Source organism: Rhinatrema bivittatum, chromosome 15, assembly GCF_901001135.1.
Source record: "Rhinatrema bivittatum chromosome 15, aRhiBiv1.1, whole genome shotgun sequence".
NCBI lineage: Eukaryota > Metazoa > Chordata > Amphibia > Gymnophiona > Rhinatrematidae > Rhinatrema > Rhinatrema bivittatum.
The window spans coordinates 79,841,193-79,854,800 of NC_042629.1; the positions used below are offsets into that span (position 1 = coordinate 79,841,193).

Sequence of the window (13,608 nt, forward strand, 5' to 3'; positions counted from 1 at the left end):
ATACCGGGGACTCTGTGAATATCTTAGTATACTCATTTTCTCAATTCTTCTTCCTATAGCACTGCTACCGGAGAAGCCGCTGTTCCAGTGCCCTGAGGAATACTAGCCCAGCCGGGCTCCATCTTCTACTCACTACCGCCACCTCTGGTGGCTTCATAAACTGTCTAATAAAAGATATAATCTGTGTTTGTGTGTCCGGAGCTGAGCCTGACCTGTGGCCCCTCACGGGACTTCCCCCATGGGCGTGGTCAGTTGCTACAGTGTCCAAGGGTCCACCCAAACCCTACAAAACATAACAGTACTATAGGTATTTCCCTATCCCCAGAGGCCTTACAATCTAAGTTTGTACCTGAGGCAATGGAGGATAAAGTGACTTGCCCAAGGTCACAAAGAGCAATAGCGGGACTCGAACCCTGGTCTCCTGGTTCGTAGCCCGCTGCTCTAACCACCTTATCTCTGAGCGTCTTTATCAGCTGCTCTAAATCTTCCCCAAAAAGCAGCTTGCCCTTGAAAAGGAGCACTCCAAGCTCAGCTTGATGAAACATCCGCTGACCAGTTTAGCAGCCACAAGACTCTCCTAGCCGAGACCGCAGACACCATAGTCCTGAAAGAGATGCGAATAAGATCATATAAGGTATCAGCCCCACCAGTGCCTACAATCGTTCCGCTTGCTCAGACTCCAGGGGTGAGAGATCTCTGGTGCTCTGCAGCTGTTGTACCCATCTGAGGCTTGCTCGAAGCATAAAACTGCTACACACTGCCGCCAGGATGCCTAGAGCAGAGACATCAAACTTTTTCTTAAGGTGCACCTCTCGAGCTTCCTATCCTGGAGATCTCTCAGAGCTGCCGCTCCTGCTACTGGTATGGTGGTTCTTTTGGAGACCACAGATACAGATGCATCCACCTTAGGCACCCTCAAAAGCTCCAGAGATTCTTTGCGCAAGGGATAAAGTTTGTCCATGGCTCTAATGACCTTGAGTCCTGTCTCAGGAGTATCCCACTCCCTGACTATCAGCTGCTTAACCATGCTGTGGAAGGGGAAAGTTCTGGCGAGTCCCTGCAAGCCCACCATGACCGGATCCACCGGGTCCTGGTTCAGCTCATATTGTGGATCTGCAATTCCTAACTCTGCTAAGACATGCGGGATCAAAGGAACCAGCTCTTCCTGCTGGAATAAGTGCATCACCTTTGGATCGCCCCCTCCATGGAAGGAATCTTCCCAGGCTCTTCCTCTTGATCCGGACTACCTCTAGGAGAAAGGATGCCAGGAGAACCATCTCCCATCGTCATCCCCTGGTCAGACTCCTTCGAGGAAAGGTCCTCTGTGCTATGCAGTATCACTGGACTCTGAACTCTCCGGACTCTCGTGCCCCCTGGCATCCCCGAGCGCCTAGGCACTTTCTTAGGTGGCCCTTTAAACAGGTACACGTCAAGCAGAAGCCTTCTTCTTGTGCTTGCTGGCCAAATACACCTGATGTAACAAAAGCACAAAATCAGGGGAAAAATGAGTAGGACCTAGCAAATCCCCCTCCAGGGGATTAGGCTCCTCCCCCGACAGGTCTCCTAAGGCCCCCTGGGCCTCATTGGGGCTTAAATCGGTAGGGGACAGCACTGGAGGAAGATACCCTCCCCCCCCTGCCAATGTCCCTGTAGCAGCTTTAAATGTTTTAAAAATGGCCACCATTCCTGCGCTTAGAGGGAATGGGTCGGCCTCTTCATCTGGAGCAGCCGGCAACCGAACAGGGCTGTGCCACTTTGTTAGAGCTGCAGTGGTCTCCCGCAAAGAGCCTTTCACCTCAGGGAGGCAATAGGAACATCGGTCTGACTAAGCGACGCTGGAAAGCTGCTCTCCACAGAGCAATGGGCCGACTAGGACCATGTGGCAGATGCCGGTAAGCAGCGGGAACTGAGGGCTGAGAGCCGCGAACAAAAACAAAACCTCCAAACATGAACTCACCGCCTTTTCACACCCTCTTCGACAGAGCGATCAGGACCACAAGCAATATGCCTCCACTTCCTTTCACCTAAAACTTTTTTAAACTTAATTTAAAAAGAAACAAAAAGGAACACTTCCCTGAAGAAAAAGAAAAAAGTTGTCAGAGGCTGCGCAGGATCCTCGCTGGAGGGGAGGGAGCTGGACCACCAGCTGTTATCCCCGGTGTGCAGAAAGAGCACTTTTGGGGTCCCCAACCCCTGCTCATCCTCACTACCACCAGGACCTGCCAACCCCCTGGGAGGATAAACTCAGCTTCCTTTTCCTTATACCTTTTTTAAAATTATTTTTACACTTGGGCTCAGAACCACAGGTTTTGCACCACTTCCATCTGCTGAAGACAGAGAAATACTGAGGAGTTGCAGGTGGCACACTGGGTTATAAGGCGGTGCCTGAGAAATTGTGTCTCCATCTGCTGGAGGGGAGGCAAAACGCAGGAGTCTGGACTGAGCTGGGTACGTACAGGGAACCAATACTATCAACTTAACTAACCAACATCTTCAAGCCTGATGAAAAAAATTTTACTTTCTTTCTGAAGTCCAAACAAAGGCCTGCTGAAAAAAAATCACCCTTGCCTTCTTTCTGAAATGCAGATAATCCTCTTCCAAATGAAGGTTGAGAGGAAGAATGCTCCACAAAGTAAGGCCCCTCACAAAAAAAAAGTGAGCATGAGATTCCACCAATTGAGATTCCTTAACAGCTTAAAGACTGGTTACTAAAGCCAAACGGATGAGTGGGCATGAAATCATGTAATAAAGGTTTTATATACTCAGGCCCCTTCTCAGCATCTCTGTTTTACATTTAGGGAGCCACCAGGGGAGATAAGTTCCCTCAGTCCCACCCCTGTAATCAATCATGCTGCTCTGTTCTGGAAGAGTTGCAGAACTCTCAATTTTGCAAGAAGTCCAAGGTAATCAATATTGCAATAATTAAAAGCAGACAAAATCGAACGACTGAACTACAGACCTAAAATTATGTGTAGACAAAGGAAAATTAGTTTCTTACCTGATAATTTTCGTTCCTGTAGTACCAAGGATCAGTCCAGGACACCTGGGTTGTGACTCCGCACCAGTAGATGGAGACAGACTAAAACTTGTGGGCCAGTCACAGCCCCTCAGTCATACGTAATGTCAAAGTAGAAACCCAAAGGGGCAACCATAGCTAACTAACAAAACTTGCCATTTAATCGGAAACAATTCCAACCCCTGCGGGAACCGGACTCCCCAACCGGGAGAGCGAACAAGCGGTGAGCGCAAGGAAACAACGATGAGCGGACTCTCCGTCAGCGGGCGGGATCCTGGACTGATCCTTGGTACTACAGGAACGAAAATTATCAGGTAAGAAACTAATTTTCCTTTCCCTGTACGTACCTGGATCAGTCCAGGACACCTGGGATGTACCAGAGCCAACTTACCGAGGGTGGGAAGCAGAGAGTCCTGCTCGGAGTACCCTCTCTCCAAACCCTCCGACCTCAGCGGCCTGAACATCCAGACGGTAATGTCTGACGAAGGTATGCAAAGACTGCCAGGTAGCCGCCCTACAATCTCTTGGGGCGACCCCTGAGAAGACTCCGCCCAGGACGCAGCGTGAGACCTTGTCGAATGAGCCCGAAGACCCATCGGCGGAGTCTTTCCCCGTACAAAGTACGCTGAGCCTATGGCCTCTTAGAGCCACCGGGCGATCGTCGTGCGAGACGCTGCAGCCCCTTTCTTGGGACCAGAAAGGAGGACAAACAGATGATCCGTTATCCGAAAAGGATTAGTGACCTCCAGATAGCGAAGGAGGGACCTCCTCACATCCAGCTTTCGTAAGTCTCTCGTCTTCAGATCCGACGACTCCCCGACCGCGAAAGCGGGAAGTTCAACGGATTGATTCAAATGAAAAGCCGAGACGACCTTCGGAAGAAAGAAGGGCCAGTGCGCAAGGAAATGCCTGTGGCGGAGAGTCGCGAGGACGGCTCCCTACATGACCACGCCTGCAATTCCGAGCTGCGGCGTGCCGAAGAAATCGCCACGAGAAACATGGTCTTCAACGTGAGATCCTTGACAGTAGAGCGCTGCAAAAGGCTCAAACGGTGCCGAACATAAGGCAGAAAGAACCCAATTAAGATTCCAAGCCGGACAGGAAGGAAGCAAGGGAGGACGGAGATGCTTAGCCCCCTTCAGGAAACGGGCTATATCCGGGTGAAGAGCCAGAGGGGATCCCCCCGACCTTCCCCCGCAAACAACCAAGCGCTGCCACTTGGACCCGTAGGGAACTGCATGCCAAGCCTCTGGCCAGTCCCACCTGGAGGAAAGCCAGAATATCAGAGACCGCAGCGGCGGTGGGATCCAAACCTCGCTTCATACACCAATCCTGAAAAACTACCCAGACCCTGACATAAGCCAGGGACGGAGACTGCTTCCGGGACCTCAGCAGCGGAACAATAACCGCGTCCGAGTAAACTTTGCTCTTTAACCGATTCCTCTCAAAAAGCATGCCGCGAGACAAAAGTGATCCGCATCCTCCAAACAGACGGGGCCCTGATGAAGCAGCCCCGCGAAGCCGTGGAGACGAAGGGGAGCCTCCACCGACAACTGAATGAGGTCTGCGAACCATGGACGACGTGGCCACTCCGGTGCCACCATGATCACGTTGGATGGGTGCAATTCTACGCGCCGCAGGATCTTGCCGATCAGTGGCCACGGCGGAAACACGTACAGCAGCACATCCGTTGGCCAAGGGAGCACCAGCGCATCGACGCCGACTGTAAAAAACGCGGAGCCTTCGCGTTGTGCCACGTGGCCATCAGATCCAAGTGGGGAACTCCCCACGTCCTGCAGAGGAGAAGAAACGCCTCGTCCGCCAGTTCCCACTCTCCGGGATCTAGACGATGCCTGCTGAGAAATCCGCCTGCACGTTGTCGACCCCGGCAATGTGAGACGCTGCTATGCTGCTGAGATGTTGTTCCGACCAGGCCATCAAAATTCTCACCTCTGCCGCCACCAGTGGACTTCTCGTCCCTCCTTGACGATTGATGTAGGCCACGGTGGTTGCGTTGTCTGACAGTACTCGGACCGCCTGTCCCCGCACCAAGGGTATGAAGGCTTGGAGAGCCAGACAGACCGCTCTGGTCTCGAGGCGGTTGATGGACCATTGAGCTTGCGACGCTGACCAACGACCTTGCACCGACTTCCCTAGGCAAACTGCTCCCCAGCCGGAGAGACTGGCATCCGTGGACTCCACCGTCCAGTCGGGAACGAGAAGGGATACGCCACAGGACAGATGACTTGGATCCAGCCACCAAAGAAGACTGGATCTCGCCGGACCCACAAGCGGGAGCGGTAGGTAGAAATCCTCCTAAACTGGTGTCCAACGGGACAGCAAAGAAGACTGCAATGGCCGCAGGTGAGCGAACGCCCAGGGTACCAACGCGAGCGTTGAAGCCATAGACCCCAGCACCGTCAGGTAATCACAGACTCGTGGACGGCGAAGAGACAACAGACGCCGCACCTGAGATTGCAGTTTGCATATCTGATCTTGAGAGAGGATTACCCTGCCCCGTTTCGTGTCGAATAAGGCCCCCAGATATTCCAAGGACTGAGTGGGAGCCAAATAACTTTTGTTGTAATTGACCACCCAGCCTAGGGACTGCAAGAGCTGGAGGACCCTGTCCACCGCCCGTCGACACTGACTCTCTGACTTCACCCGAATCAGCCAATCGTCTAGGTAAGGATGAACCAGAAGACCTTCCCGTTGCAGCTGCGCCGCCACTACCACCATCACTTTCGTGAATGTTCGAGGTGCCGTTGCAAGACCAAAAGGAAGCGCCCGAAATTGGTAGTGCCTCCCCAGAACGCAGAACCTCAGAATCTGCTGGCACGATGGCTGGATGCCCACGTGAAGGTACGCCTCCGTGAGATCCAGAGGAGACAGAAATTCGCCCGGATGCACCGAAGCGATAACTGACCGAATCGTTTCCATTTCGAAGTGGGGAACACGAAGACATCTGTTTACCCCTTTGAGGTCCAGAATTGGCCTTGAAGTGCCGTCCTTCTTGGGAACTACGAAGTAAATGGAGTAACGGCCCGAGCCGCGCCGATCGGCAGAGACGGGGGGATATGACCCCCAAGCTTTCAGCCGATGGAAGGTGTCCAACATCGCTGCCCTCTTCCTGGGGCCTTGCAGGGCGAGACCAGGAACTCGTCCGCTGGGATGAGAACAAAATCTAACTCGTAGCCGTGTCTTATCACGTCGAGGACCCACTGGCCCGACGTCACCCTGGTCCACTCCTCGAAATATAAAGTTAACCGCGCCCCTACATTTGGAACGGCGTGCCGCAGGCGCGACGAGAGGTGGACCGGCCGGAGTTCAATGAGAGGGCTTGGCCCCGCACCCGACGGCGCCCCGCCTTGCTCCCCGTAACGTTTCCCACGAAAGGACTGCTGCCATTGAGTGTTCCGGGAAGAAGATGGTCTGTACGAAGAGCCGGCGGATCTTTGAGGGCGCGATTTCCTGGGCCCCCGGAACCGGGCACTGGCCGGAAAGGAGGGCCGCGCCCTGGCCCTATCCTCGGGCAGCTTGAATGCCCTGTTCTCTCCCAGAGAAACCATCAAATCATCCAACTCCTTGAAAGGTAACGAACCCAGGTGGACTTTGGAAGAGCCATCCGTTGCCCAGTTGCGTAGCCACAGGAGACGGCGCGCCGAAACTGCGGCTACTATGGACCTAGCAGAGGTGCGCAGCAGGTTGTGGAGGGCGTCAGCTCCATAAGCTATTGCCGCCTCCACTGTATCAGCCTGAGACGCCTCCTCCGCCAACAGGCCTGCATTCGCCTGAAGGACCTGGGCCCAGCGTAAACTAGCGCGCATGGCGAAGTTAGTGCAGATTGCTGCCCACACCCCTAGGGCGGATACCTCAAATATCTTCTTGAGCTGCACTACAAGCTTCCTGTCTTGTATATCCCGAAGGGCCGTCGCCCCCGTGACCGGGATAGTGGGCCTCTTCGTCACCGCGGAGACCGCTGAATCCACCTTTGGAAGTTGCAGAAGCTCCAGCGCCTCCTCCGGGAGCGGGTAGAGCTTATCCATGGCCTTGCTGACTTTCAACCCCAATTCCGGGGTATCCCAGTCGCACTGGATCCATATTGGCCTCCTGGCGGACCACCACTGGTGAAGCCTCTATCCCCAGGTCCTGGAGAATGGCCGGGATGAATGGCGACAGTTCCTCTCTGCGGAACAGACGGACTACCTTGGGGTCATCCCCGTCCGCTGCCTGGGTACCTGTTCCCGCGCCGGGCTGGGCGGAGCCATCCGCCCCCGTCTCCTCAGCCCATCAGTATCCGCCGTGGAGGAATCTTCTGGATCTGACTCCTGAGGTACGCTCCGGGGAAGCCGTATCCCTCGCGCTGGCTCCTGGGCGAGCATCACGATTTTTTTCGCCTTGCGCTTACTCGGTGGGGCCTGGTTGGAGCCCTCCCCAGAGCCCCCCCCTCGGGAGCGCTTGCTGCGCTTGTACTTAAGTACCTTGCGCAGCAAGCCCGCGAAATCCTCAGAAAAACGACCCGGATTTGGAAGAATCGGCGTCGGAATCCCCCCGGGGCCGAAGCCCCTCCTCGGCGCCCCCTCCCGCCGCGCTGCGGGGATAACGCGGGAGGGAGAGCCGAATCGCCTGCTGCGGTCCGCGAGAATTCCTTGCCGGTGGCCAAAATGGCCGCCGCTCCCGCGCTGAGCGGGAAAATGTCCTGAGGCCTATTTACTGGGCCTACCCCTCGCGGCGGCGAACGCGCGATCCGGGCCCGAGCCCCCCGCGATGCCCCGGACGTTGCTTCACCGTCCTGGATGCAGGCCGAGCAGAGGCCCCTCCCTGGAAAAACGCGCGCGCCGACCCACAGGCCTTGCCTGAAGAACCGCGCGGCATGCCGGCGACCGCGGGAAGTAAAAAACTGAGGCGCGTCAAAATTAAAGAAAAAACTAATTTGGCGACCTCCCCTCTTGCCTGCGGCGCCCCCCTGCGCGAAGACGACGGAGCAGCGATGCCGAAGCAACGGAGAGCCGGCCGCAACAAAATAAAAACAGAAAACCCTTTTTTTTTTTTTTTTTTAAAAACGCTGACGCCACTGTCCCGGGTCCTGGAGCCCTAGTCCTGCAGGGGTGAGTGAACCGGGCTCCCCGGTGTCACCCCTGACGCTGCCACTAGACCAGCCGGGTCCTCGACCCTGGCAGCGGCCTCAACCGGGGGAGGGTAGTCCCCTCAGGACCTCTCAACCCCCCTGGGAGGCAGGGCACCCGAGACTAATGGATTAAAAGAAAACCCCAATTTGGTATATAAACAACTATGCCTAACAAAAAACCTAGCCCAAAAAATTCAAACCTGACTAACACCAACACCAGAATCAGGTCAGGCAGGGCTGTGACTAGACCTGCACCACCTACTGGAGACAGAGTAAGACTGAGGGGCTGTGACTGGCACAGGGGCTTATATGGCTCCGCCCACAAGTTTTAGTCTGTCTCCATCTACTGGTGCGGAGTCACAACCCAGGTGTCCTGGACTGATCCTGGTACGTACAGGGAACAGTCTTTTTACTCCCTTTCAGTTTTAGTCTGTCTCCACTTGCTGGACAGGAGGCTCAACCCACGGTCCAGACTGATCCGGGTACGTACAGGGAACAGTGTTTTTAAATGTCGGACCAGCCTCAATTTAAACAAGGTATTATGGGCCATTATCTTAATGTGGGACTTAGTATGACACTGGTCAAAACAAACCCTTAAATTACAAGGTTCTGAATTAATGGGCAAACATGCAAATCCAAAATTAAAAGGGGTTTTTACCACAGAGGGACATAAAACCCAAATTGCTCTGTTTTCCAAATAAAGCAATAAGTAATTCTAAGATTGCCACTTTTGCATAAAATCCCAACATGTATCTGAAGAGAGCACAGGGAATCCAAGGGATGTTACACAGACTGGCAGTGAGAATAGGGAACAAATGTTCCATGAACAGAAGGGAGGGAGCCTTCCTTAGAGAGCAAGCCCAGGGTTATCCCAGAGATTACAGTCATTTAGTGGGAAAGAGGGTGGGAGAAGGGGCTGGACAGGGGCTAGCGCGCGGAGAAGTGGGAAGTATCTGCTGCAGCTTTAAAAATTCCAGGGCAGTTACCTGGCAGAAAATCAGCAGAGTCTATGGCTGGGCCCTCAGCAATGCAGAATTTGGGGTGCCACATCAGCTAAGTGATTTTAGTCTCCTTAGAAAGTTATTTCTTACATGTCCTGCTGGTTAAGCTGTGTCCTCTGCTGGTGAATAAAATCAGCAACAACAGGTGGGACGTCTGGATCCTCGACACGCTCCTGCCGGCACTTTCTATTTGCCAGCACTGCAGGATCATAAAGAGAAAAATGCCATCACAGAGATAATAATGCGCTGCAGGACTGGAGAGCCACAGTCAGACAGTAGGATGAGAATTTTTGTCTAACTCACTCAATTCGGGACAGAAGAGTTTCTCTCTCTCTGCAGAGTAAGACCAATGCTGGAACCTAAGCATCACCTGACCTGCCTCCAGTTCTGTAGCTCCCCAAGTGAGAACCTCCCCCCTGTATACTGAAATAAGATTAAGCAAGCAACAAAAACTTCCTTGAAATCATACGCAAACACCAGAACAGAACAACCCAGAAATAGAGAGGTAAGCCAAAATCCCCAGTATATTTCGTTACCTCACAAGCTAGACAGAAGGGACATACGAAAGCTGTACCTAACTGGCAGGCCGATACAGTACAGTGCACTCCGGAGCGCACTGTTAACCTGCCCTTGGACGCGCGTTTTCCCTTACCCCTTATTCAGTAAGGGGAGGAAAACACGCGTCCAACCCGCCGAACCTAATAGCGCCCTCAACATGCAAATGCATCTTGATGGCCCTATTAGTTATGCCCGCGCGATTCAGTAAGTAAAATGTGCAGCCAAGCCGCACATTTTATTTTAAGAAATTAGCGCCTACCCAAAGGTAGGAGCTAGTTTCTGCCGGCACCGGGAAAGTGCACACAAAGCAGTAAAAACTGCTTTTCTGTGCACCCTTGTCTTAATATCATGGCGATATTAAGTCGGAGGTCCCGAAGGGTAAAAAAAGATTTAAAAAAAAAAATTTTTAAATGGGCTGGCGGCTGTCTGGTCAAAAACCGGACGCTCAATTTTGCCGGCTTCCGGTTTCCGAGCCCGTGGCTGTCAGCGGGCTCGAGAACAGACGCCGGCAAAATTGAGCGTCGGCTGTCAAACCCGCTGACTCCGTCGCTCCGGGCTACAAGGAGGCGCTAGGGACGCGCTAGTGTCCCTAGCGCCTCCTTTTGCCCGTTTCTACTGCCAGGCCTCATTTAAATAGAGAATCGCACGCACAGGCGAGTGGCCTGTGCGCGTGCCGGGAGAGCGGGCGTTTGTCCACTCTCCCGCGGACTTTACTGAATCGGCCTGTTAGTGAGAAGTGTGCCTGAATGAGCTTTCTTCCAAATAAAGCATCTACTGACTCATTTACAATCCTGCAGCACGAAAGCAAGAATGCAAGAAGCTCCAAGTTGTGGTCTTGCACAATCCGTAGACCACAAAAAGCCTCTGCCTTTCTGCAAAGGACATAGAAAAAGCCCATGCAGGGTGTGCTCTGAGACACTTATGTAGTGATCCTACAACGTTTGACACTCAGAGATGGCGTGCAAGTCAGCAATCCTCTTTTACCAAATGTCCACAGATCTTCTGTTCTCTTCTACTAAAACAATCAGGGTGGAAAAACATTTAGAAATTTGGATGCCAGTAAAAACCTGTTAGGAGCCAGGTTAAAACAAAATTCCCTTATTTTTTTCTTAACTTTTTGCTTTGTGGTGAAGGGAGAGATTTTTTATGTTGCTCTTTTGTATATTTTCAAATCCATGACCTTGCGAAACTGAGCATCAAAATGGCAGATTACATTTAATGTGGAAAACTGCAACGTGATGCATATAGGAAAAGGCATCCTAAATCAAAGCTACACAATTTCACAGATTTATAGTCTGCAATTCACAATGCACCAATGTGGATTACAACCAAGATACACAATAAAAATACATACAATTCAAATAAATATACAATAATCAATTACAAATACCTAAAAACAATGGAGAAATTACTTACCTGATAATTTCGTTTTTCTTAGTGTAAACAGATGGACCCAGGACCAATGGGTTTGTGCTCCCCTGCCAGCAGATGGAGACTGAGTCAGGTTTCAAAGCTGACGTCACCCTAGATACTCCCCTGCAGTGACCTCAGCTATTCAGTGCTCTCTTCAAAAGCCACTGTGGACCAACTACTGAAAAACTTGAACTTTTGAATACAACTGTACTCCAAACATAAGCGCTGAATCCCATCAATATTATAGATGCCCTGGATCTAGGGATAGGGCGACGGCTTACCCGTAACCTCCTGAAACGAGATTCACCTCATGTGCGATTCCTTGGGCAGCTGTGGGCAAGATACTGAGTCCATCTGTCTACATTAAGGAAAAGGAAATTATCAGATAAATAATTTCTCCATTTCCTTGCAGCCAGATGGACTCGGGATCAATGGGACGTACAAAAGCTACTCCCAATCGGGGCAGGAGCTGCCCGTGGTCTGGTTAGCACTGCACTCGCAACGGCTGCTTCCTCTCGGGCTTGGATGTCCAGGCGATAGACCCTGGAGAAGGCGTGCAAGGAAGCCCACGTCGCTGCTCAGCAGATGTCAATGGGAGTCAGTAGCTCAGCTTCCGCCCAGGATACTGCCTGAGCCCTAGTGGAATGAGCTGTAACCTGAAGGGGTAAAGGCTTCCCTGCCTCTACATAAGCTCCCGCGATCACTTCCTTGATCTAGCGAGCTATGGTAGCTCGCGAAGCTGTTTCGCCTTGTTTCCTTCCACCATGAAGAAGGTGGAAAGAAATAGTAAAAATGGGAGATTTCAATTAGCCCAGTATTGACTGGGTAAATGTAACATTGAGACACGCTAGACAGAAAGTTCCTGGATGGAATAAATGACAGTTTTCTGGAGCAATTGGTTCAGGAAACGACAAGAGGGAGCAATTTTAGATCTAATTCTCAGCAGAGCCCAGGATTTGGTGAGAGAGGTAACGGTGGTGGGGCCGCTTGGCAATAGTGATCATAATCTGATCAAATTTGAATTAATGACTGGAAGGGGGACAGTAAGCAAATCCATGGCTCTAGTGCTAAACTTTCAAAAGGGAAACTGAGAAAATGAGAAAAACAGCTAGAAAAAAACTGAACGGAACAGCTACAAAGTTAAAAACTGTGCAAGAGGCGTGGACATTGTTAAAAAAAAAATACCATCCTGGAAGGAAGACAAAACGATTACCGGCATGGTTAAAAGGGGAGGTGAAAGAGGCTATTTTAGCCAAAATTTCTTCAATCAAAAATTGGAAGAAGGATCCAACAGAAGAAAATAGGATAAAAACATAAGCGCTGGCAAGTTCAATGTAAGACATTGATAAGACAGGCTAAGAGAGAATTTGAAAAGAAGTTGCCCGTAGAGGCAAAAACTCACAGTAAAAACTTTTTTAAATCTATCCGAACCAGAAAGCCTGTGAGGGAGTCAGTTGGACCGTTAGATGATCGAGGGGTTAAAGGGGCACTTAGAGAAGATAAGGCCATCGCGGAAAGATTAAATGATTTCTTTGCTTCGGTGTTTACTGAAGAGGAAGTTGGGGAGGTACCCGTAATGGAGAAGGTTTTCATGGGTAATGACTCAGATGGACTGAATCAAATCACGGTAAAACCTAAAGATGTGGTAGACCTGATTGACAAACTGAAGAGTAGTAAATCACCTGGACCGGATGGTATACACCCCAGAGTTCTGAAGGAACTAAAAAATGAAATTTCAGATCTATTAGTAAAATTTGTAACCTATCATTAAAATCATCCATTGTACCTGAAGACTGGAGGATAGCAAATATAACCCCAATATTTAAAAAGTGCTATAGGGGCGATCCAGGAAACTACAGACCAGTGAGCCTGACTTCAGTGCCAGGAAAAATAGTGGAAAGTGTTCTAAACATCAAAATCACAGAACATATAGAAAGACATGGTTTAATGGAACAAAGTCAGCATGGCTTTACCCAAGGCAAGTCTTGCCTCACAAATCTGTTTCACTTTTTTTGAAGAGGTTAATAAACATGTGGATAAAGGTGAACCGGTAGATGTAGTATTCTTGGATTTTCAGAAGGCATCTGACAAAGTTCCTCATGAGAAGCTTCTAGAAAAAGTAAAAAGTCATGGGATAGGAAGCGATGTCCTTTCGTGGATTGCAAACTGGCTAAAAGACAGGAAACAGAGAGTAGGATTAAATGGATAATTTTCTCAGTGGAAGGGAGTGGGCAGTGGAGTGCCTCAGGGATCTGTATTGGGACACTTACTTTTCAATATATTTATAAATGATCTGGAAAGAAATACGACAAGTGAGGTAATCAAATTTGCAGATGATACAAAATTATTCAAAGTTAAATCACAAGCAGATTGTGATAAATTGCAGGAGGACCTTGTGAGACTGGAAAATTGGGCATCCAAATGACAGATGAAATTTAATGTGGTTCAAGGTGATGCATATAGGGAAAAATAACCCTTGCTGTAGTTACAGG

At 50.8% G+C, this 13,608-nt stretch overlaps 1 protein-coding gene across 1 annotated transcript in view; it reads right to left on the bottom strand.

The window, feature by feature from the left end:
- Window positions 1-13,608, bottom strand: part of EXOSC10 (exosome component 10) — a 154,729-nt gene that overhangs the window by 104,539 nt on the left and 36,582 nt on the right. The window contains exon 6 of the mRNA XM_029579128.1: window positions 9,236-9,344. Coding sequence (XP_029434988.1) covers window positions 9,236-9,344 — 109 coding nt within the window. The remainder of the gene's footprint in view (window positions 1-9,235; window positions 9,345-13,608) is intronic.